The sequence below is a fragment of the Phyllostomus hastatus genome, unplaced genomic scaffold, assembly GCF_019186645.2.
Source record: "Phyllostomus hastatus isolate PE091 unplaced genomic scaffold, TTU_PhHast_1.1 phas_scaffold_1066, whole genome shotgun sequence".
In the NCBI taxonomy this organism is placed as follows: Eukaryota; Metazoa; Chordata; class Mammalia; order Chiroptera; family Phyllostomidae; genus Phyllostomus; species Phyllostomus hastatus.
In genome coordinates this window covers 29,616,037-29,635,594 of record NW_025334004.1, presented here as the reverse complement: position 1 = coordinate 29,635,594, position 19,558 = coordinate 29,616,037, and the positions used below count along the sequence as shown (strand labels likewise).

The 19,558-nt window shown below is 58.9% G+C and overlaps 2 protein-coding genes across 2 annotated transcripts; both read right to left on the bottom strand.

Annotated features, from left to right (window-relative positions):
• Window positions 1-3,679: 3,679 nt before the first annotated feature.
• Window positions 3,680-12,064, bottom strand: HMX2 (H6 family homeobox 2). The gene is made up of 3 exons (XM_045854463.1): window positions 11,927-12,064; window positions 5,715-5,983; window positions 3,680-4,783 (listed from the first exon to the last, which is right to left on the bottom strand). The coding sequence occupies exons 2-3, from the start codon at window positions 5,980-5,982 to the stop codon at window positions 4,233-4,235; spliced, it is 819 nt and encodes a 272-aa protein (XP_045710419.1). The 5' UTR covers window position 5,983; window positions 11,927-12,064; the 3' UTR covers window positions 3,680-4,232.
• Window positions 12,065-16,471: 4,407 nt separating this feature from the next.
• HMX3 (H6 family homeobox 3) lies at window positions 16,472-18,171 on the bottom strand. The gene is made up of 2 exons (XM_045854596.1): window positions 17,775-18,171; window positions 16,472-17,160 (listed from the first exon to the last, which is right to left on the bottom strand). Exons 1-2 carry the CDS (start codon window positions 18,169-18,171, stop codon window positions 16,472-16,474), a joined length of 1,086 nt encoding a protein of 361 aa, XP_045710552.1.
• Between the last annotated feature and the right edge of the window lie 1,387 nt (window positions 18,172-19,558).

Sequence of the window (19,558 nt, the reverse complement as noted above, 5' to 3'; positions counted from 1 at the left end):
TCCAGCGCATGCCTCCCATTGGCTAAATTCAAATGCCAACGTCTCATTTTAGGCAGCTGATTGGTCCATTCTAAGGTCTGGTGTCGGTCAACCCTGGTATCCTCTTCCGGCTCAAAGGCAAACCTCCGCTTTTCCGATCACGTGGTCTTGCTTCGCCACAAGGCTGAGGCACCCTCCGTGTTTGTGCTAAAGGAACTAAAACTACAACTCCCAAGAGGCATCGCTCCAAGGCTGCGTTCACGCCCTTCCCGGACACGTGTGCGGCACGCTGGGAGATGTAGTCTCCCTGAAACCGGCGCCCTGCCCGTCCTCTTTGACTACTGAGAGGCCAAGAAAAATGATTCTGTTTGGTGCTCACCCCATCTGAGTAAATCTCGCAGACACAAGAACCTCATTCTGATCAATACTTCTACAGGCGTAAATTATTCTCCCTTTTACTGGGCGCCGGTGAAGTTAAGCAAAAACTGAAATGGAGAAGAAAACGTTTACTCTTATGAATTACATTGTTTCCCCCTGATGTTTTCTCATTTTCCTGGGTTTCCACCTATGAACCAGGTTTCACATCTCCTATTGTCTTAAGACCTATTGATCGAATAGAAACTCATTTTTATTTATACTATGCTTTATGACTCCATTGCATCTTTTCACAAACATTTGAGTGCCTACTGTGCGCCGGGCCTGGTGAGAGGCTGGGATGATGATGCATTAATCAGACCAGTCCTTGCTCTGCAGAAACTCCCTATCCGGATGGGTGAACAGACTGGGAAACAATTTGCAATGTGTTAAAGCTTAAATGCTTCTTTTAGACTTATTTTTAAATAGGGTCTTAAAATTACAGCTACGAGCTTCTCCCTGTCCACTCCACCCCATCTAAACAACTCCCTAGAGTTTTGAGCTGTTTGCTCCATTTGCTGTTTCTAGAACCCTCCACAAATAGGAGAGTCAAGAAGGTTGCTTCTGTAATAAGAAAACGATTTGATCTCCATGAAAGAAAATCAATACTTAATTTGTAACTGGAATGCTGTGACTCAGTTACTCTTAAATATGAAAAACTCACTGAAAATTGTCAAAGTAATCCATGCAATAACCTCTTTTTCACTGTCCTTTGTGGAAAAAAATTTACTTTATTATGTAACTTTGTATGAAGTGGGAGGAAATTGTTGACGTTAAAGTGCTTTAAGGTACATTAATGGAAAAAAAGTTTGGTCTTCATGCATTCACATACATTGACTCAGGTGCACATTTTTTCCTGATTCTTGGCACAATAAACACACATGCAACCACCCTTCTCCGAACTGTATCGATGATGTCACTGCTAAAAGGTCAGATTCTTGACCTTTCTCCTCACCAGTTCTCATGCTGGATTCTCTGTCTCTTCTCTTTCAACAAGCTAATGTCTAGGTTAAGAATTTAAAATGCAGTGCCTTATGCCATTCTAACTTTGGCTAAATAATTTTAACTCCAAATAATTTTATTTGGTTCCCTCTCTCCGTTGCTTATTTAATTCTATTAGTGTTTCGAGATTCTGAGCATGAATTATCCACTAATAAAATCTAAGTGTATTTCATTATCCAGTGTGTGTATGATTCAGGTCCCTCTGGGCATGCAGTTGCAACCAGACTCGATTTGAGTTTTAAGAAACGTCAATCTTTTAAATCCAGTTTAGAACCTGAAAGGAGGCTGATGATTTTGCTGATTATTCAAATGAATTGATAGTCTCAGAGATAGGAAACCTGGCCACAATGGAGTCTCTAGCAACATTTTAAATCCAAATGCAAAGTCGTGTGTATGTATGTGTGTGTGTGTTCAGTGCTTAGTAACCTGGAAGAGAGAGGAATTTCTAGAACTAATTACACTGTTAGATCAATTTGCTAACTTCTGAACTAGTAAAAAGAGAGAAACACCCACTCTAGGACAAACTGAAAAACGGTCATCCCTAAAATCGTAAAGGGCAAGACTTTGCCACTAAGTGACTACAATGGCTACGGAAAACCATCTTCTGTACAAGAAGTCTAAGGAGGATGTAGCGACCCAATACCTTCAAAACCATCATTCTCTGGGGGGGAAAAAAAAAGAACACGCATGTTGAAATGCAGACAAAAATCCTATGGATGAAATACTCCTATACAAGTAGTTCCTTGAGAACCATGTTGTTGTTTCTGCATGGAATATTCAAATAGCAACTTTAGAAGAAAAGAAGAATTTAAAGTGGGTCACCTGGAAAAAGAGGAAGTACTTGAAATAAAATATGTGTACCAAATAAATCAGAAGAAAAATGGGTCCAGTGCCAACTTTTCTCTCCCTCTGAATAGCCAATATTTAGTTCTAAGCAAGTAGTAGGGCCCAGTAAGTATTTGTCGAATTGAACTCTATTGAAATGAAATAAAGGCAACTGAGCTAACTTAGCATTGGCAGACGCGTTCGTGGGTAACATCCTTCGCATGTCAAGTCCACATGAATGGTGACCTACGAAATCTAACGTGAGAAGAAAAATACGACCTCAAAACGGACACGAGATCAGACATTTGAGACAGAATACTGCGGGTCACAGATGGTTTACGGGTATCCTACATGCTCTCACAAAATGCAGACCGCTCCCGAGCCTCAGAGAAACAAGTCAATCACAGTAACACTCCCTTTCTAGAGGTCAGATCGGGCCTCGGCGCTCCTGGCGCCTTTGCACCAACTCAGGGGATGGGAGGCAGGAGGCCCCTGGTGCTCTTCCCAGTGACACCAAACACCAGCCCCTTCTAAACTCAAGGCTTCCTTTTCCGACGTTTTACAAGGAACAGGTGGACGCGATTTAACATTGCGAGACTCCGGGATTTGCGTAACACTCGCGCAGCGATTCTGTCGGTGCCGCGCCCTCGCAGCGGGCCTGTGAACCGCGGTGCTGGGGCGCAGAAGTCCGTGGGCGCCCAGGCCGCGCAGCAAGCTTTCATTCAGTGAGAGTGGCCACGTGCTTGCGCGTGATCCGGCCACTCAGTCACGTACAATGCAAACTATAAACACCACCCAAAACCAAAAGTGTGTGGGAGAGGCGCCTCTCTGTCCCGCACTTTCTTTTGCCTGGTCTCTAGCCTCAGAACCCTCCTGGGCCGAAGTGCCACCACTCCGCGCCCTGTTCCCGAGCCGCGGAGGATGCACAACTGTGCCACGAGCCCGGGAAACGTGCGCAGTCGCAAGCCTATCGCGCCAGGCTGGGGGACTACCAAAGCAGACTCTTTACCCGGTCCAGGAAGCGCTGTCCCACCTGCCCTGCACCCCTGGAGAGGAGGCTGGCGTCGCTGGTTGAGCCATGTCACAACACACGCTGCTGCGGCCAAGCCCCAGGCGTTACGGGGGCTGGGAAGACGCTGGCTCCGGGGAGGCATCCGCTTGCGCAGTGATCTCTGCCTCCCTGCCTTTGTCCCTCTAGGCGCAGGTTCCGGAACTGGATTCGGTCCGGGTGCGCCTCAGCCAGCTCCAGGATGGAGCGTCAGGGAGTGGAAGGTGGTGCGCTCCAGCCCACAGGCTGCCAGAGTCAGAGTCCCAAACTTTAACCCCTGACCCCGGCCCCACCCTTCCCGTGGGGCAAGCCAGCTAACACACACCCCCAAACCCCTCCACCCAAACGCGAGGAAACGTCCCACGTGTTAGCACGCCAGACAATCAATGCCGCCAAAGTTAGCAACGATGCTTAAAATGTTTTATTATTTTCTTTAAAAATATTTACAGATCTGAAATCCCCCCCTTTTGCCCCTACCCATCCTCGGGAGGAGGGAAACGGGAGGAGGCGTTGAGATAATTGTCCAAAGCCCCCACGGGCTGGCGTGGCTGGCCGTGTGTGCATGTACGTATATACAGATGTATAGAAGGGGAGAGTAGTGTACCTGGCTTTGTTGGTGTTTTTCAGATTTTTTTTTCCTACCAATCAACGTCGATCTAGCCGAAACTCCCTTTCCCACCACCCGAGAATATCCCTTCCAAAATGGTTTTCAAAGCATCCTGGTTTGTTTGGGGGTATAGAAAGCAGGAGATCTGGCTTTGAGGAATGCTGACAAGTACCCGAAACAATCAAAACAAAAAGTAGGGCCGAGGCCATAAATAAAAGATAATGAATACACATGGTGTATTTCTTAATATTTCTGGCACTACGCTGCCGTGCTCCGGAGCCCTGGGAGCGGGCAGCGCGCGCCAGGCGCGCGGGCAGCCAGAGGCGCGCGGGGAGGCGCCGAGCCGGCGCGCCTCGGTCAGTAGTCGAGTTTGTTGTAGAGGTTGTAGAGAGGTAAGGCCGAGAGGTTGCCGCCCGGGTAGTAGAGTGGCGCAGGGAACGCGAGGGAGCGCGGCACGGGCACGCGCAGCAGCGAGCTGTCCCGGAACACCAGCGGCATTCCCACCAGAGTCTGCGCCGAGGCGTGCGCCATGTTGGCCGCCTCCAGCTCGGCCGAGAGCTGCCGCTTCCACTTGTTGCGGCGGTTCTGGAACCAAGTCTTGACCTGCGTCTCGGTGAGCTGCAGGCTGGAGGCCAGGCAGGCCCGCTCCGAGCTACTCAGGTAGCGCTTCATGTCGAAGGTGGACTCGAGCTGGTACACCTGGCTGCGCGAGAAGACCGTGCGCGTCTTCTTCTTGGCCGCGCCGGCCTGCCGCTCGGCTGCGTGGTCCCGCGGCCGCTCGGACCCTGGCGACGGCGAGCCCGCGGAGAGCCTCTCTTTCTCTTCCTTAAAGTCCGGGTGCGAAGGAGAAAGGAAAGGCGTGTGTTGCGAGCTCGCCGGCCCTGCGCCTCCGCTGCCCTTGGTGTTACCTGGGGAGTGAGAACAGAAAAGGAGGCCATGGAGGTGGGGAGCCTCAAAAAGCCCGCCCCCCAGCTCTGGCCCGGACCAGGGAGCTGGCAACCGGCCGCAGCCTCGGTCCTGTCTTCTTCGGTCCCGATCCCTTCCCTCTAGCTGGAACCCAAAGCCCAGCACTCCCGGCTTTCCAAAAAGCAACAGGAGAGAGACGCAGCTACTTGGAGTCTGGCTTCTCTGTGCCCCCGGCTCCGTGAAAGTTCGTGTGGCAATACGGGGAGGAGGTCTGGAGGGGGAGCATCGACATCATTTTTAAAGGTGAATTTTGCCTGGTAATAACTGAGCTGGAGGAGTTCCCCGAGCTTTATAGGGTGGCATCATTTCACAGGCCGTTTGTTCGGAAATCGTGCTAGGGACGAATGCGGGACTCCCCTTCGTCAGATGCTGTAAAAAGGAACCATCTCTGAAAGGCACCATTGTCAATCATCCTGGAGGGCTAATCATGCCGAGGAGGAGGAGGAGAGAGGGAGAGACAGAGAGACAGAGACCATGAGAGAGAGAGAGAGAGAGAGAGGCCACTGAAAGAAACTGCGGCAGAGACCGCTCGGACCCGACTCTCAGACCTCGTGTTCAGGGCGTATCAGATGTGCTTAGGGACGTGGAGCGCAGAGCCGGGTGTGCGGCCGGCCGTGCGCCCTGCCCGCGGTGGTGCCCTCTCCCTCCAGCTCAGCCTTCCCCGAGACCGCGCCGCGCAAGGTCTGTGCTCCCGGCGTCCTCCCGAGCGTCTGCGGGGCCGAGGCGGCAGCCCCACGCGCCCGTTTCCTCCCCTCAGACCCGGACCCCGGGCAGCCGCGGCTCTGGCCAGCGGGGGTCCGATGCGAGAGCCCCGGCACAGCTTCCCTCCCCTAGGGCCGGCTTGCGGTCGACCGGGCGGCGTGCGATCCTTACCCAGGCAAGGAAAGGGGATGGGGGGGTGGTGCTTGGGGCCGGGCTCCTTGGGGCCGTGCGGGTCTGGGCAGAAGCAGGCGGGTGCCTTCCAGCCGTCGTCCGGCTCCTCCTCCTCCGAGGACACGGACAGGCTGCGCTTCCTGGCCGGCCAGCCGGCGGGCTCCCGTGGCGCTTCCGAGGGCCCCCCGCCCAGGATGGACTGAATGGTGAAGCTGGAGACGCCGCCGGCCGCCGGACACCTCTTGCCCGCATCTTCCTTGCTGCCCATCCTGGGTTCATAAGAAATCGGAGGAAACCAAGAACTCCCTTTAGAGACGATCTGAGTGGAAGGTGGTGCAGCCAGGCAGGCAGGCGGGGGGGAGGGGCGGGGAGGAGAGTCAGGGGGAGGGGGCGGCGGAGCTGGAGAGGCGTCCCCTCCGTGCGGGGGGCACGCGGGCGCGGGACGGCTGCGCGGGGGTCCTCGGCCGCGGGGCTCCGGGTGCGCCCGCCGGGCCCCAGCGCGAATGCCCCTTCTCCGCCGGCCCGCTCGCTCCCCGGGTCTCCGGCGGCGCGGAGGTGGCGCGGCCTCATTTGCATAGAGGTTCCCGGGGCCTGGCCAATCGCAGCGCCGCAGAGCGGCCCGGAAATTTTCAAACAGCCGAGGCAGGGAAAGCGGCGCCCGTGCCGGCCGGAGCCCCGGGGGCCGGGCCGGCGTCCGCGGTGGCCGACCCGCGACGAAAGCAGCGCAAACCCCTCCCCAGGTCTCTGGCCTCCGCTGAGGCTCCGGCCGCGGGGACCGCGGCCCTCCCGAGGGGCAGGGACTGCGCGCGCTCGGAGCGGACAGGGCCCGACTCCTCCCCCCGGCGACGGGAACGCACGCCCTCGCCGGAGCCGGCCCGGGCTGCTCCCGGACCCTCCCCCAGCCTCCCGCCTCCTGGTCCGGACCTGCGGCGCGGCGCCGGGAGCCCCGGGACCCACGCGCCCGCGGCGGACAGTCGAGAGAAGGAGCATGCGCCTTGGAACTGACGCTATTTCCAGAGCCCAGCTGCGAGGCCGGGAGCAGACCTGCCCACAGACGCCCACCCCCGTCACGGGCCCCGCGGGGCAGCATTATCGCGGGGCCGGGGCGGGGGGGGGGCGAAGGGGGAGCCCTAGATAGTGTTTCAACAGATCGTGTGGTTCGAGTCCCAGCACCACCACTTACACGCTGCGTGAACTTGGGCCAGGCCGGTCCCAATGGGAGCTTCAGTTCACACGTGAACTGAACTTCTCTTTGGCATCATCCCCTCCTCTCCCGTTTTGGGGGTTGCCTTAAGTACGAATGAGAAAGTCCCCGAAAGTCCAGAAGCACTAGGAGCTCCTAGTAGGTGCTCTGCAGACCTTTGCTGAAGAGGTCAGGGCCCGCCCTCCTGTTCCACAGGTGACTTTGCCGCTGTTGTCACCCACCCCCCTCCACTGGCAAACATTGGAGAACACGGAATTGCTGCAGAAATATAAGCTCTTTGCTCCCAGGAAGGAGAGGGAAGGAGGCGAGGGCGAGACCGTGGTTTTAGAATTGGGCAGAGTCCGTTCACACCTCGACTTCGAATAAGATACTTAAACTTTCTGAGCTTCAGTCCATTCCTAAAATCTGGGGAAGCCACGCCAACCTCCCACAAGCTATGTGAGGTTGGAGTGCCCGACTCCTCGCCGTCCCCTCTGAGCCCTGGCTCTCGCCCCTTTAATCCCCCCCCCTCCCCAGATCAGCCCTGCGGGGGGCAAAACGGTTCGGGCGCACAGCTGTCTACGCAAGATTCCTGGAAACCAAGGTGAGCGGAGGCCCCAAGGCGCTCAGGCAACCCCGCCTCCTGGGTCTGTGGCCTCTCCCTATCCAGCAGAGAACCGATCCTGGAAGCCCTGCCCCGAGGGTGCCCCCCAAATGCAGCCAAGGTTGAGGGGAGACTCTGGCGTCAGGCCCCAGCAGCGTCCACGCGCCGCAGGATGACGGTGCAGCTTCCTCCTCGCCGCGCCGTGCCCAGGTTATTGAGTAGAGCGCTTATAATATCATTAGCTGCGGTGAGTTAGCGACTGCAGCCCTGCCCGTGGCAGAACCTCTCCCTACTTAACTTCTCGAAGGGCTCGTTAATGGGCTAATTGATTAGGAGTCGGCGGCGCAGCCGGGGCAGGGGCAGGCGAGGGGGCGGGGGCCAGGGGCTGTGCGCCAAGGCCCGGGAGGCCGGCGAGGGGCAGGTGCCGGCCTCCGTCACCGCATTAACCTCTTCAGGACTCGGCGGCGGGGTCGAGACACATTACAAATGGTCAGCTTTAATCATGGTGTCAGCTCATTAACCCGGAAGGACCTGGCGCTGAAATACAATTTGTACGTCCTCCGCCCGGCCGAGGCACAGGCTCAGGGCCAGGTTGCAGGGGCTCGCGCGCGCTCCCGCATGGTTGGGCGGCAGAGGGGAGGCTCCTGGAAAGAAACACCCGGCTTGCTCCCCCCGCCGGCGGCCTCCCCCCTACCGCAAACACCCTACGGGGCGCTGTCTTTCGGCCGGGCCAGGGCTTCCCATCAGGAAACCGGCCAACCCCAGGAGTGGAACTGTCCACCCACTGGGGAAGAGAGGAAGTTGGCTGGTGCGTTGGTTGAAGCCTTCTGAGCTAGATACTTGGTGCCGACAACCAGGAACATGTGGGGATGTCCCATCATTCCTCACTTTAACCCTCACAGCAAACCTGTGGAGCAGATCCTTGCCCCCAATGTAAGGGCATGGAAACTGAGGCTTAAAAAAAAAAATGACCAGGCCAAGCAGAATAAGCAATATGGAAGCTCAAGGTTTTCCCACTGTAACAAATCATTGGGAGGGGGTGAGGGGCAGAGCAGGCATTGGCTTTGAGCTTAGGGCATGGCTGCAAAGAACATTGAGGAACTTCTCCTCCCGGGACAGCGGGGGTTCTCTGTGGTTGGCGTGGAGGGCCCATGAGGTTGGCCTCTCCCAGGGCAGGGACCTTGTGAGGTGGCCACCAGGCCTTTGAGGTGGGCCTCGGAGAAGCAGCGCCCAAACCTGGGAGCAGGCGGGACTGGGGGCCTGACCAGTGCATCCTGACTTGAGGACTCTGAGCTGGGAAACAACTAGCCCCGCAACCCCACAACCTCACACCCCCCGCCCACACACACACAGTCACACCCCCCTGCCCCAGGCTGGTTGCAAAGTCAGAAGGAGCCATCTGGCCTCTTATTTGCCTGCTCGCCACTCCCACCCGCATGGACCGCGGGCCGTCTGGTCTACACAGAGGTGCGCTACCATCCGGTCCTGCGCAGCCTCTCCCCCCCCCCCCACCCCCCACACATCTGCAGAGGCTGACGCTTTAAGGAACAAGCCCGCACTTGCATAAACGCTTACACACACATTCGGTCAGCAAACGTCCACTGGACTCTAACTAGCATCAGCATCACTCACACACACACGCACACACGCGCACACGCTCTGCACTAAACCAGGGCGGTGATGGTGGGCACAGAGGCGAGGAGGCAGTGAGGAAGACTGGAAAGACCTCTGGCTTTGCAACCGGACGGACTGTCCCCTCATCTCGCCTCTGCTGTCCTCAACTGGTCATCTGGGGGGTCGCCCGCCCCTCCTGCAGCTAGAGCAGTCACACCCCAGGGGACTCAGGGCCAAGATGCGATCTTCCCGCCATCCCTTTGGGCGTCCGAGGGTCCTCAGACTTCGAGAGTGCAGAGGCCCAGATGCCCCCTCATGGGCCAAATGCAGCTGCAGAACACACTCCCAGGAACCCTTCACTCACAGACACCGGGTCCCTCTGCTCTGCAGTGTGGCAATCCTTCAACTCAGTACCACCTCTGACCCCCCCCCCCCCGCCCAGTCTCAGCAGAGCTCCGCCCCTCCCTGCTCCCTTCAGAGGAACGGGTGCTACCCTGGAGGATGGGCACTCCTCAATTTGGGGATGAGATGGGATGCCCCTGGGATGCCCCCCAAAGGCATGTGGCGTGACGGGGTTCCAAGGAATCATAAACTTTCCAGGGCTGAAACGACGCTTCAAGTTTAGGCCTGGAGATTACACCGCTCCTCAATATTAAAGCGGCCCAGAGCAAACTTGCCGAGGAGGCTAATAAAAATTGATCCTCTCTGCTCTGCGGCAGTTGGGAAATAGGCTGGCTGAGCCGGGTAATAGTGGAAGAAGGCTCCCTCCGAAATGACAGATGAAGTCATAAACAAGTTTGATCTTGGAATCAAGCTTCGATAAATATTAAACACAGTCTGACCCCCCCTCCTTTGCACCAGTGGATTATGATATATGGCGCGTCCAAACTTTAAAATAAGGAAATACCAGAGAAAATGATCTCAATAAATTTTCTAAGTATAAACGTTGATTATGTTTCGATTTTCATTCAAGGGCCTCTGCTGTTCCTTCGTTGGTGCAAATGACATCTCACAATAGGCTTTTGGGGAAAAGGGCTCCCTATTTGAAAGAGAGAGCCCCAGAGGTGTACAATTTATGTAATCTGCGGCTGGAAAATGAATTGTGTAATTTATTGGAAAACAGAAAGTCATGAAGATTGGATCAGCATAGCCGAGCCCGACACCCTACCCCCCACCCACATCCATCAAGTTCCAATTAACAGCCTAACCAGAGAGCTTTAATGGGTTTCCAATCTAGTGGCCTGATAGACTCATCAATTCCTCTGGGAGAAATTAAGAAAATCGACCGCCCCTTGGCGACGCAGTGTCATTCCTTTCTGCAACTATATGTCAAATTAAAAACACAATTAAAATTTAAACTGTTTCAATCAAAGGGTGCCCTGCAACCTATGTTTCACTTAATAGAACTTTGATGAAAATCTGATGCGTGCACTCCATCACCAAGGGGGGCGAGGGCGGCGAAGGAGCTCGGGAGAGAAGGGGATTCTTTCTATTTCTTTAAGACATTAGGCACACCAGGTGAGCCCACCTCACCTCTCCCGGCTAAGGGATGGGCACAGCGCGCTCGAACCTCTCCCGCGAACTGGCTGTACACCGCTCCCCCAGCGCTTTTTCCTCTCCGTCCACCGCAACCAGAAGGGATCCTTTGGGAGCCGCGGAGACCCAGATTCGGGGCAGTGCCACCCCGGAGACGTACTGCCGGTAGCAGCAGCCAAGGAAGGACCCGGGCAGCACAACCGGTGTGTACCGCTGGGAACTCTGGGAGGAGGCACGCGGCCTCCAGCTTCGCTTGTCTCACGTCTCGGAAAACGGCCCTGACAACGGAATGAAGTTACGCGGCATCCCGGAGGCCGAAGGGTGGGAAGAAATCCGGGACGGAGAAATGGACCCCAGCGGGCTCTAGGGCTGCGCTGCTGTCCCAAATCCGCTTTCCTAGAAGCTGCCGCTCCCCACCGGATCAGCCTGCAGGGTGCTTCCGCAGGAGACGCGCCCTCGGCTCGAGTGCCGCCCGGGTCAGCAGGACACCCGGGTGGAGGCACCCGGCGGGGCGCCAAAGTGCAGCCCGCCCAGCGGTCTCCCAGGCCCTTGCCTCTCTTCCGCGGCCCAGCCGGCCCGCAACCGTTTGGGGGTGAAAGGGTCGACGCCTGCCCTGCGCGCCCAGACGGGCGCACGTGCACACACAGGCGCGCACACTTCCAGATGTGTATACGCAGATCGTGCGTGCCCAAAACCCAAGGAGGGTCTGCAGACAGGGCGGAGTAGGGGGCAAGAAAGTGGGCGGACAGCCGAGAGGAGGAGCCACGCGGATTGCCTCTGCCCGGCCTTGGGGAAGTGCCCGGCCCACACGCTGTCCCCACGGCCTGCTCAGCTGCGTTTTGGATCTCTAAAGGGGCTTTTTATGGGGCTCAGGGTTCTTGCACCCTGACCCCATCGGGGGTGACACAGTAAAAGGTCTCTTCCTAGCGAGTTTGTATCGCGAAGGGGAAAGGGCCCCCTGGATAGGTCACTGCGCCGCGGGGCGTTGACAACCGGGAGAGGTGGGGCAAAATGGAGTCTTGGAGGCGGACGGGGCCGAGCCTGGGAAAGTCTGAGGCCCTCCGGGGCCTCTCCAGGGAAGTTTAGGTGCCCGGTGCGCACAGAGGTGCGGAAGCAGGAGCGCGTGGCCGGGGCCCAGGCAGCTCAACAACGGAAGTCTCTCTGCAGCTGCCCGGCCCTTGAGGCGCCCCCATTGTTCTGACACCCCCACTCCCACTGCGCAGGTCCTAGGCGGCCCAGCACGCACTCGCAGAGGAGAAAGCAAACCGCACCGACCTTCTTGCCTCCTCCTCTTCCCCCCCAGCTGTGCCCTGCAGCGCGCACTCTGGGAGTCAGGAGAGGAGGGCGTCCTGGGCTTCTCGCGCGCGGCCTCCGGCTCCGGCGTGCCAGGAACTGGCCAAGGGGACGTCCCGGCTCAGAATGAACGTCCAGTGGCGGCGGGGCGGTTTATATCTGTCTTGCTGTTGTTTGGTGTACACACACTTGTTCTATTTACTACCAAATAAAAGAAATACATCTGTGTTGCCAACAGAAACAGCTCGCACGCTGGCTCCGCGGTCTCCCAGGGCCCAGAGGTGCCGGCGGGTGCTCAGAGCCGCAGAGACTTCACTGTGGGGACCCGGACTCCCAGGGAGGCCCTGGGCCGTGGGAGTATGGCAGTCCCTGGCAGGGTGTTGGCAGGTTCCGCTAGTTTGTCCCAGGTGGCTTGGTGAGGAGGGAGCAGGAGGCATCTGGGCAGAAGGGTTTCAGGCTTGGGGCAGCCGGGGCAGGACCACCACCTTGCTCTCTGCCCCATCCTTCCCGCAAGACGCTCCCCAGCTCCCCAGAGTAACCACGAACGAGCTGTGCCTGACCCTGCGTGCCTGACCCTGCGTGCCTGACGGGGCATCAATGATGGCTGTGATGCTGAACAGAGGTGGGGGGGTACTGGGGACTCCTTAGCATGCCCCCTTTAGGAGGTTTAACTAAGTGTGTGTGTGTGCGTGTTGTGGTGAGTGTATCCTCCACGTTGTTCTTATCCCTCTGAGTGATGCAGAAAGGACTTTGCTGGGAAGCCAATGTCGTTTGCACTGACGAAGATTCACTGGGGGTGCGGAGAGGGAAGAACCTGAAGTTAGGGTAGGAGGAGGGAGGCTGGGTTCCACACCGGAAAGGAGGGGGGCTAAAAGTTCGACATCGATCATGTGGGTTCAGTGTCCTAAGGTCGGGGACACTGAGCGAACCGGTTTCCTGGGCCGGACGTGTGGTAGGAATCTGGTGGAGGCGCCCTCGCTGCTCTAGGGAGCCCCCTCTGGCCAGTGATTTCAGCAGCTCGCTGCAAGCCCTTGCAGAGGCCTCGGGGAGGACACCTTCTGCGAGGGGGAAGATGACCCCAGCCAGCTGCCCACATGTGACAGCTCCACCAGCCGCTTCCTCGGCCTCTCCTGACACGGAGGCCTCGGAAACACCTGCAGTCGGGCCCACGGTGCTTCCCGAGTGGCGTGGCTTGGGTGCTCTGCCACCCACACCCGGGCTCAGCCCCTGCCCCTTGCACTGTTAGAGATGCCACAACTCCACCGGACAGGAGAGAAATCACCGTCTTCTGCTTCCGCCGACTTCTAGGCTCCCACAGCCGCCAGCGCCAGGCAGCCTCGGCCCCACCGTCCTCCCCCAGGACGCAGCAACCGTGGCTCCTGGGAGGAACCCACAGGCCGGGCCGCGGGGCTCCTGTTTAGGAGGCGAGGGGAGGCCTCGGGGAGCGGGACAGAGGATAAACGGAGCGTGCGAAGAACCAGTTGTTTCTCGACTTCGTAAAGACTGGGTCAGTCAAGAACCGTTTTCTAGATTCCAAACACAAATAAAGTATTTTCTTGGCGTTTGATAACATTGTGTTCTGGCTGTAAAATCTAAGGACGTGTTTGCTATTGCAACATTATTTTTAATGAGCTGTTATTGGCCTGTCCCGCCGTTAGTATTGCCAACAGTAAAAGGCATCACTCTGTTTGCAGGTAACACAAGGAACAACATATTTTGACCCCGAATTTCTGTTTATTTTTCATTTATGACACATGCCCTCGTTTTTATTCCAAACCAGAGGGAAATAAAGAGAGATCTATCTTTACTGAGGTCCAGGCTAAAATTTTGCCATAAATACTCATGCTAGTTTATTTGGGGCCGTTTCCCCATCAATAGGAAACAATACTGGACGGTTCGGCTATAGTAGAATCAATTGTGTTCATGGGGGTTCAAGAACCTCGCAAAATCCTGGGAGAGGGCCTGGGAGCCTGTGCAGGCGCACCCCAGCGGACGCGCCCTGCCTCGTGCTCTGACCAATCCTCGCCCTCTCCGGGTCCCTCATCTCCCCCTTCTTTCCCCAGCTTCAGACCTGTCCTGCCAGGAGCTGGGCATGCAGACCCTATGCTCTAAGGCAGGGAGACCAGGGGCTGGCGAGGGGCGCCCGAGCACCTGCTTCCGCCGGGCAGGCCGGAGCTTCCCAGCGGCTCCCTGCGCGCAGCGCCTCCGCAGGCCGCGCACCAGGAGCGCGGCAGCCCGGTACCCAGCTGCCGCGTGGGAACAGCTGGCGGTGCGCTTCCGGGCGGTGTCCGGGATGCGGACCGGGATGGGGGACCCAGAGAGGCCGCCCTTGAGGCGTTGGGCGCCGGTGAGCAGAAAAGGGCCCGGCCGGGAAGAGAAAAGCTCCTTTCGGTTGCCCCTGCCTCGGTTGGACGGCCGGTTCCCTGGCACCGGACACGCCAGCACCGCGCCACACCCGAGCCGCGCAGAGGCCACCGTTACTCCAGGACTGTGGAGGCCGCCCGGTCCCCAGGGCTGGCTTGGCCTCCTCCGGCTGCCCTCTCGCGGCCCGGCCTCTCCCAGTGGGACTTCGCGATCCTCCTGTGACCCCAGATAAACTCTAAATTCACTTCCACACCCCGCGCCCTCCGCGCCCCCTGCGCCCGCCACGCTCCAGGCCCCCACCGCCGAGAGCCCACGCAGGTCCTGCCCTGAAGATCGCGGCTCCCCAAGGAACCGTGTCCTGGGAAGGGAATGCGACGCTGCAGCCCCGCGGTCGGAAACACCGGCGGTCTCGGCGCTCGGCCGCCGCTCCGCTCCATTTCGCAACCTCGATAAGCCCAGGTTCTCGCCCCTTCCGCCCCCGCATCCTTCCCCACTCGCAGGGCGCTTCAAGCCGCCTAAGATCCCGGGGAGAGAGCGGCCGCGGTCGCGAACAAAGCCGCCTTTGTCTCCACCGCCTCCTGGATGACGAGGATGTGCGCCCTGGTCGGACTCCGCGAGCGCAGCGGCAGCAGCGGGGGAGCCAGGCCGGAGTTTCGGAGACACCTGCTCCAGGGAAACCGCTCACAGTTACACACGCTGGCAACACCACACGCTTCGGTTCTCTCTCTCTTTTTTTTTAATTAGTTTAGTTTCACCACAACATTAAGTGTAACAATATTTTGTTTCTTTTTCTCTTTTTCTTAAAAAGGGACTGCACCCGGGCAGAGGTGGAGAGGTGGGGTGGAGGGGCAAACTATCGCAGAACAACAGGTGCAGCTGACAGGAAAAAAACAAAAACAAAAACAAACAAAAAACAGAAACAAAACAGATTGGGCGGCAGAGCAAGAAACCCTGCGAAGCTGAGGGTGAACTTTACAAGAAGTCTGTACATTTATCAAATAAGTTAAAATTCTCCTAAGTTGATTGTCCTTCACTTAAAGCGCTCCAGTATCCTGTCTCATTCCTTTGAGCAGTGCTACCTATCCTGGTTTCCTTCCTCCCCCCTTTCACCTTCTTCGTCTCCTCTCCCTAATCGAAGGGCCGGGACTGCACAGTGGACACGGCTGCCTTTCTCCGCGCGGGAAGCGCGGGGCTGTCGGGAAAACGTGTACAATATTGCACAGGTCAGAAGTACAACTGTGAAACTGCAGAACAGAAAGGTACGAGGAGAGGGTAACAGGTTGGATTTTAAAAAAAAATATTGAAGGGACTCTCTCAAGACAGAGGACAATGTAATAGCAATAATAGTCCTAATAATTTACCAGCAAATGAAATTCCCCAAAATAAATGCCACTGATAAAGAAGACCGCTGACGCCGGGCCAAAGGTGGAGCTGTTCCAACGGTCAGAAGTCTGACTGTTGGCTGTCTTGTTTTTTTTTTTTCCCTTTAGACAATTAAGAGAGTTCTTCCGTCACCGAGCAGGCCGCACGAAGACAGGTCCATTGCGACAGGCCTCTGCCAGAGAGCAGAGCGGCCCGAGTCCGGGGTGCCTCTAAGAGGCTGCACAGATTTTGAAAACTGGGGAGGGCAAATGACTGGGGGTGGAGAGGAAGGACCACGCCCAGAAATCCGGAAATAAATGTACTGCAATGTAAATGCAATCCCCCTCTCTCTCCCCCTCCCCCCTTCTGAAAATAGTTCTATAGAAACTGAATAAACTAGAGGGGTTCTGGTTTTTTTTTTTTTTAGCTGATTTGTCTTCTATAAAAATAAAACCAAAAAGCCACAGCTGAATGCAAACTGGGGAGAGGGTTGCTCGTATTCCAAAAAGCTTTCGGTTGAAATATTCGACTGGGGAATTGTATCTTTTTCCTGCTCTCTTAATATGAACCACAACCAAAAGTAAGAGGGGAAGCGCCTCAAATCCATTAGGGGTGAATTGCACGAAAATGCATTGCAAATACTTACAAAACGCTACCAATTGGGGGAGGGAGGCCGGGGCAGCGCGCTGACGCCCCCGGTTCCCGAAGGCCGCTGGACGTCTCGCCGCCCTCGGCCCGGCCCAGTCTCCTCCGGGGTCTGGGGAGGGGGCCGGGCGCTCCCTCCTCCTCCCCTCTCGGGCCTCAGACAGGCCGTAGCAGCGGCACGGACGAGACCACGGGGTGCGAGTAGTAGACCGGGTGCGGAAAGGTGAGCAGCGGCTGGCTGACGGGCACCGGGGCCCCCGCGGCCGCGGCGGCCGCGCCCTCGGCCGCCGCCGAGTTCTCGTGGTAGAGGATGGGCACCCGCACGATGCGCTGCGCCGCCGCGTGGCTCAGGTTGGCCGCTTCCAGCTCGGCCGCCAGCTGCCGCTTCCACTTGTTGCGGCGGTTCTGGAACCAGATCTTGACCTGCGTCTCCGTGAGGTGCAGCGACGCCGCCAGGCCTGCGCGCTCCGAGCTGCTCAGGTAGCGCTTCATGTCGAAGGTGGACTCGAGCTGGAAGACCTGACTGCGCGAGAAGACCGTGCGCGTCTTCTTCTTGCGGCAGGCCGGCTTCTTCTCGGGGCTCTCCGCGCCCTTCTTCCAGTCCTCCGCGCCCGCCGCCGCCGCCGCCGCCGCCGCCGCCGCCCCTGCGCTCGCCCCGGCCGCGCCCGGCGCTGCCTCGCCCTCCTTCTTGCCTTCCTCCGAGTCGCTCTCCTCTAGAATGATCTCGTCCGGGCTCTTGGAGTCCAGCTCCTTGTGATCGGGGTCGGCCTTCAGCAGCGGCTCGGGGGAGTCGCGGTCAGTGCCGGAGGCGGGGGAGGAGTCTCGCAGGACGGTCTTCTCCGACGCTGGGGAGAGACAAACAGACGGATGCACACGTACGCACGCCGACACGCGAGTCACCCAGGCCCCGGGCCGTCGGCTCGATCAGCGCCCCCTCCGGATCCCAGGCCTCCAGGTCCCCCCATTCCTGTCGGCCTCCTCCTGCCCAGCTGGGCCAGAACAGGGGTGCAGCGCCCTGAGATTCCCCTCCGCCCGAGGACAGGTGACAGAACTCCCCCCCCCATGGTGGTAGAGCGACCGCTTCCTTCCCCAGCACCCCCCCCAGGGGCCCACGAAGAGGTTCGCCCCTGTCTTGGGCCCTCCGGAGTCACTGCCTCCATCCAGGCCAAGTCCCCAGTCCCAGCTCCCAGAAGCCTCTCCCTTCATGCCCGAGGCCACTTTCCCAGGGAAACGCAGCGCCCGGGGCTCCAACTCCACTTTTCTCACCAAGTGGGACTGGATCCCCAGGCAGTGCAACCGGGTGTGAGGCTGGGGGACCGCAAGTCAGGGACCGGAAGAAGTTGAGCGGACAGCAGCGTGCAGGGTGTGGGGGTCCCAGGGCTGCGGTGGGACTCAGCGCGGGGCCGGGATGGGACAGGCGCGCGGGGAGGACAACGAAAGTTCAAAGAGTGGTCGGTACCTTCAGGTCGCGGGAGGTGGCCACCGGCGGGGGTCAGGGTGTAGGGGTACCACCAGGCCGGGGAGCGCTCCAGGTAGTGCGCGGGCAGGGCAAACCTCTGCGCCGGGATCTCAAAGCGGGGAAAAGCCAGGTCGCCCACCTGCGAGAGCGCGAAGCCTGCGGCGCCCTCCAGGGCCCCCTTGGCCGCGGCGGCAGCGGCGGCGGCAGCGGCGGCGGCCGAGGCCGGAGCGAAGAGCGTCCGTGGGGGCGGCTGAGGCTTAGGGGGCGGCCGGTGGTGGTCTCCGTTGAGCAGGTTCTTGATGGAGAACGGGGACTCCTTGGGCGCGGGAGGCGGGGGCGGCGGCGGCGGGGGCTGCGCGCTAGCTGTGCCGGGGGCGTCCGGCCCGGGCTCCGGCATGGTCCCCTCTCCTCCGGGTCCCCGCGAGGGAGGGAGCAGGACAGGCTAGCGGCCGGGCGGGCAGGTGGGCGGCCGGAAATCAGACCATAAACGGAACTCAACTGCGGGGCGCAAAGCCGAGGGCGGCCCCGGGCGCAAATCCAGAGGCGCGAGGGCGGGGTGAAGACCCGGCCGGGAGGGCTCGCATGGGGAGGGGTGCTGGGGGGCGGGGAGCGGCCCTGCCGCGGCACCGAGGGAGAGAGGCGGCTCGGCGGCGGCTACAGCTCCCGGGGAGGAGGCGGCAAGAGCAGTCCCCGGCTTGGGGCTGCGTCAATCCGGCGCCGGATGCTAATGATGAAATCAAAATGTCATCCAAGTTAAATGCAGGGAGTATACGGCGATTGGGCGCGTACAATGGCAAATGGGATTAGGCCGGCGAAGACACGGGCGAGCCTCGGCCCCGCAGCCGCCTCCGCCACCACCCCCTCCTCGCCTTTCCTAGGATTTTGGCGCTTTGGCTTCGGGCTATAAGAGCCCGCCTGTTATTGGCTTTATATAGTCCAATTAGGCAGCAAATGAGGACAAGCCTATTAGCACAAAAGGATATTGGCTCCCGCTAAAGAGGCACTCGGTGCGCTCCGGCGAGACCAGGAGGCGAGCGAGGGACTCGAAGCCGGCGGCGCCCCCGGCCCGGAGCGCACTGACAGCCGAGGCGCCCGGAGCCTGTGCCTGCCTCCCGCCCTACACCCCCCTACCCACCCTCCCCCCACCCCCGCAGCTCGGGGACAGCTTCTCCCCGCCAGGCTTGCGGGAGGGGGAAGGGGCGGGCCAGGCCCGCTCGGGTCACCTCGGGGTTATCCGCGTTCGCAGCTGCTGCTCCCCCGCCCCCAGGGGCTTGGCAGGGGCGGTGGCCCCCACGCAGCTGGAGAGCTACGCAGCGCCGGTCCAGAAAGTCAGGACGCGACCTCTGGTCTCCAGCGAACTCAGCACTTGCCTACCCTTTGGGGTCCGGCAGCCTCGGCATTTCCCCCAGTTCCTGCTAAGGGCGCGGCAACCGAGAAAATTTGGGTTCCCAACCCACCGTCTAGTCGATAGGAAGGGAATCGAGGTGTAAGTCCTTGCACAGCGTCGGCCGGCTTAGGAATCCTTGTGTCCTTGGCCTTTGGCCCTGGGAAATCGAAGCCCGAGACTCTCCCTGGTAGCAAGAGTGGGTTGGGTGTGCCTCTCTGCGCACCCAAGTGTGCGCGTAGAACGGGCTGACGCTCGCGTCTCACTTAGTGGGGCAGCTGGGGCCGCGGCGTCCTGGCACCGACGTCTAGGGTGGGAAGAGCGCTCCTCTCTCCTCTGCCACCGCTAGGGCCCCGTGGCTCCGAATACAGCACTTTCTCCCGGTCTATCTGGCTGAAGT

Bases quoted from the DNA above. Each gene is read 5' to 3' on its own strand.
- HMX2 (XM_045854463.1), bottom strand. From the start codon at position 5,982: ATGGGCAGCAAGGAAGATGCGGGCAAGAGGTGTCCGGCGGCCGGCGGC. The intron at 4,784-5,714 runs GTAAGGATCGCA...CTCACTCCCCAG, and splicing joins CATCCCCTTTCCTTGCCTGG to GTAACACCAAGGGCAGCGGA.
- HMX3 (XM_045854596.1), bottom strand. From the start codon at position 18,171: ATGCCGGAGCCCGGGCCGGACGCCCCCGGCACAGCTAGCGCGCAGCCC. The intron at 17,161-17,774 runs GTACCGACCACT...GTCTCTCCCCAG, and splicing joins CCACCTCCCGCGACCTGAAG to CGTCGGAGAAGACCGTCCTG.